Raw genomic sequence first — 3,172 nt, 5'->3', positions numbered from 1 at the left:
AATCAGGACTTTTTAGCGTGTATAGAGCCAGCATATCTCCACCAGACTCCATGTAAATAATCAGGACTTTTAGCGTGTATAGAGCCAGCATATCTCCACCAGACTCCATGTAAATAATCAGGACTTTTAGCGTGTATAGAGCCAGCATATCTCCACATGTAAATGGGTGAATTAAGGGTTTATTTCAACCAAACCACTCTGGTTTGGTTGAAATAAACCCTTAATTCATGTGATTGTTGGAACAGTGGAAAGATGAACCAAGACGGCTTTTGGTAGTTTTATTTAGTTTCTGTCCACTTTGAATGAAGTGTGTTTTACAATGCTAAAAGTCCTGATTATTAACATGTAGTCTGGTGGAGATATGCTGGCTCTATACACGCTAAAAGTCCTGATTATTAACATGGAGTCTGGTAGAGATATGCTGGCTCTATACACGCTAAAAGTCCTGATTATTTACATGGAGTCTGGTGTAGTTTGGTGATGGTGATTTCGGGGGGTTTCATGTTAAACTAAAAGGATCTTACTCTTTAACTAAAAGGTCTATCTCTGTAGGGATCCATCCCATAATGTAGTCAGACACAAACAGGATTGAAAGCTTGAAAAAAACCCTGAAATGTAACCTTTCATAAAGTTTCTATGTAGCACGACGACACATCACACACACACAACAGCAATAACAACAGCGATGATGATGTCATCACGGGGTTTTCCCAGCAGCCCCGGCGGCGGTCAGCAGCGGGTCTCGTAGATGCCGCTGCGCCCGATGTAGCGGACCCATTTGATGACGTCGTGGTCGCTGTAGTTCAGTTTGGGCTCGAACACCTTCAGGTACCGGACCTTCAGACCCGACGGGGCAAAGGGCACCTGGGGGGGCAGATAGGGGGTAATTATCAGGGCTTCTGCAGGTTTCACCAAGTCAAAGCCATTATGAATGAAATGTAAGACCTTTTTAAGACTTAAGACCATTATGAATGAAATGTAAGACCTTTTTAAGACTTAAGACCATTATGAATGAAATTTAAGACCTTTATGAATGAAATGTAAGACCCTTTTAAGACTTAAGACCATTATGAATGAAATTTAAGACCTTTTTAAGACCATTATGAAAGAAATGTAAGACCTTTTTAAGACTTAAGACCATTATGAATGAAATTTAAGACCATTTTAACACTTAAGACCATTATGAATGAAATTTAAGACCTTTATGAATGAAATGTAAGACCCTTTTAAGACTTAAGACCATTATGAATGAAATTTAAGACCTTTTTAAGACCATTATGAATGAAATGTAAGACCTTTTTAAGACTTAAGACCATTATGAATGAAATTTAAGACCTTTTTAAGACCATTATAAAAGAAATGTAAGACCTTTTTAAGACTTAAGACCATTATGAATGAAATTTAAGACCTTTTTAAGACCATTATAAAAGAAATGTAAGACCTTTTTAAGACTTAAGACCATTATGAATGAAATGTAAGACCCTTTTAAGACTTAAGACCATTATGAATGAAATTTAAGACCTTTTTAAGACCATTATAAAAGAAATGTAAGACCTTTTTAAGACTTAAGACCATTATGAATGAAATTTAAGACCTTTATGAATGAAATGTAATATCCCTTTTAAGACTTAAGACCATTATGAATGAAATTTAAGACCTTTTTAAGACTTAAGACCATTATGAATGAAATTTAACACCTTTTTAAGACCATTATAAAAGAAATGTAAGACCTTTTTAAGACTTAAGACCATTATGAATGAAATTTAAGACCTTTTTAAGACCATTTTGAAAGAAATGTAAGACCTTTTCAAGACTTAAGACCATTATGAATGAAATTTAAGACCCTTATAAGACTTAAGACCATTATGAATGAAAGTTAAGACCTTTTTAAGACCTTTATGAATGAAATTTAAGACCCTTATAAGACTTAAGACCATTATGAATGAAAGTTAAGACCTTTTTAAGACCTTTATGAATGAAATTTAAGATCCTTTTAAAGACTTAAGACCATTATGAATGAAAGTTAAGACCTTTTTAAGACCTTTATGAATGAAATTTAAGATCCTTTTAAAGACTTAAGACCATTATGAATGAAAGTTAAGACCTTTTTAAGACCTTTATGAATGACATTTAAGACCCTTTTCAGACTTAAAACCATTATGAATGAAAGTTAAGACCTTTATGAATGAAATTTAAGACCCTTCTAAGACTTAAGACCATTATGAATGAAAGTTAAGACCTTTTTAAGACCTTTATGAATGAAATGTAAGACCCTTTTAAGACTTAAGACCATTATGAATGAAATTTAAGACCTTTTTAAGACTTAAGACCATTATGAATGAAATTTAACACCTTTTTAAGACCATTATAAAAGAAATGTAAGACCTTTTTAAGACTTAAGACCATTATGAATGAAATTTAACACCTTTTTAAGACCTTCATGAATGAAATGTAAGACCCTTTTAAGACTTAAGACCATTATGAATGAAAGTTAAGACCTTTTTAAGACCTTTATGAATGAAATTTAAGATCCTTTTAAAGACTTAAGACCATTATGAATGAAAGTTAAGACCTTTTTAAGACCTTTATGAATGAAATTTAAGATCCTTTTAAAGACTTAAGACCATTATGAATGAAAGTTAAGACCTTTTTAAGACCTTTATGAATGACATTTAAGACCCTTTTCAGACTTAAGACCATTATGAATGAAAGTTAAGACCTTTTTAAGACCTTTATGAATGACATTTAAGACCCTTTTCAGACTTAAGACCATTATGAATGAAAGTTAATACCTTTTTAAGACCTTTATGAATGAAATGTAAGACCCTTTTAAGACTTAAGACCATTATGAATGAAAGTTAAGACCTATATCATGACATAAAAAGTAAATAGAGTCCGTAAACTAGGACTGTTAGCCTAGATCTAAATCTAATCTAAATCTAGACCACCCTAGGCAAAGCACTATTTTGGAGAGTGCTACTTGCCGACCCGTGGAGGAAACGAAATCCAAAATAAGGACTACAGCTCTTGTGAAATGGGTGGCAACTAGTAATCAGTGAGTAATCTACATTATTTAGGAGTTACTAAACACTATATTAGAGCTGCCACCTCTTAGTCGATTAGTCGACTAATCAGTAGTTTTGGTCTTAGTCGACTAAGATTTCTTTAGTCC

The 3,172-nt window shown here is 33.0% G+C and overlaps 1 protein-coding gene across 2 annotated transcripts in view; it reads right to left on the bottom strand.

Annotated features, from left to right (window-relative positions):
• Positions 1–496: 496 nt before the first annotated feature.
• The window catches only part of ap2m1b (adaptor related protein complex 2 subunit mu 1b), a 26,493-nt gene continuing 23,817 nt past the window's right edge, over positions 497–3,172 (bottom strand). For both annotated transcript variants that reach the window (XM_028573019.1, XM_028573020.1), the window contains exon 12: positions 497–864. In XM_028573019.1, the coding sequence (XP_028428820.1) occupies positions 730–864 (135 nt within the window). In that variant the 3' untranslated portion in view covers positions 497–729. The remainder of the gene's footprint in view (positions 865–3,172) is intronic.

Source organism: Perca flavescens, chromosome 3, assembly GCF_004354835.1.
Source record: "Perca flavescens isolate YP-PL-M2 chromosome 3, PFLA_1.0, whole genome shotgun sequence".
NCBI lineage: Eukaryota > Metazoa > Chordata > Actinopteri > Perciformes > Percidae > Perca > Perca flavescens.
Note: the sequence above shows the minus strand (reverse complement) of the source record. Positions and strands in the feature narration are given on the sequence as shown.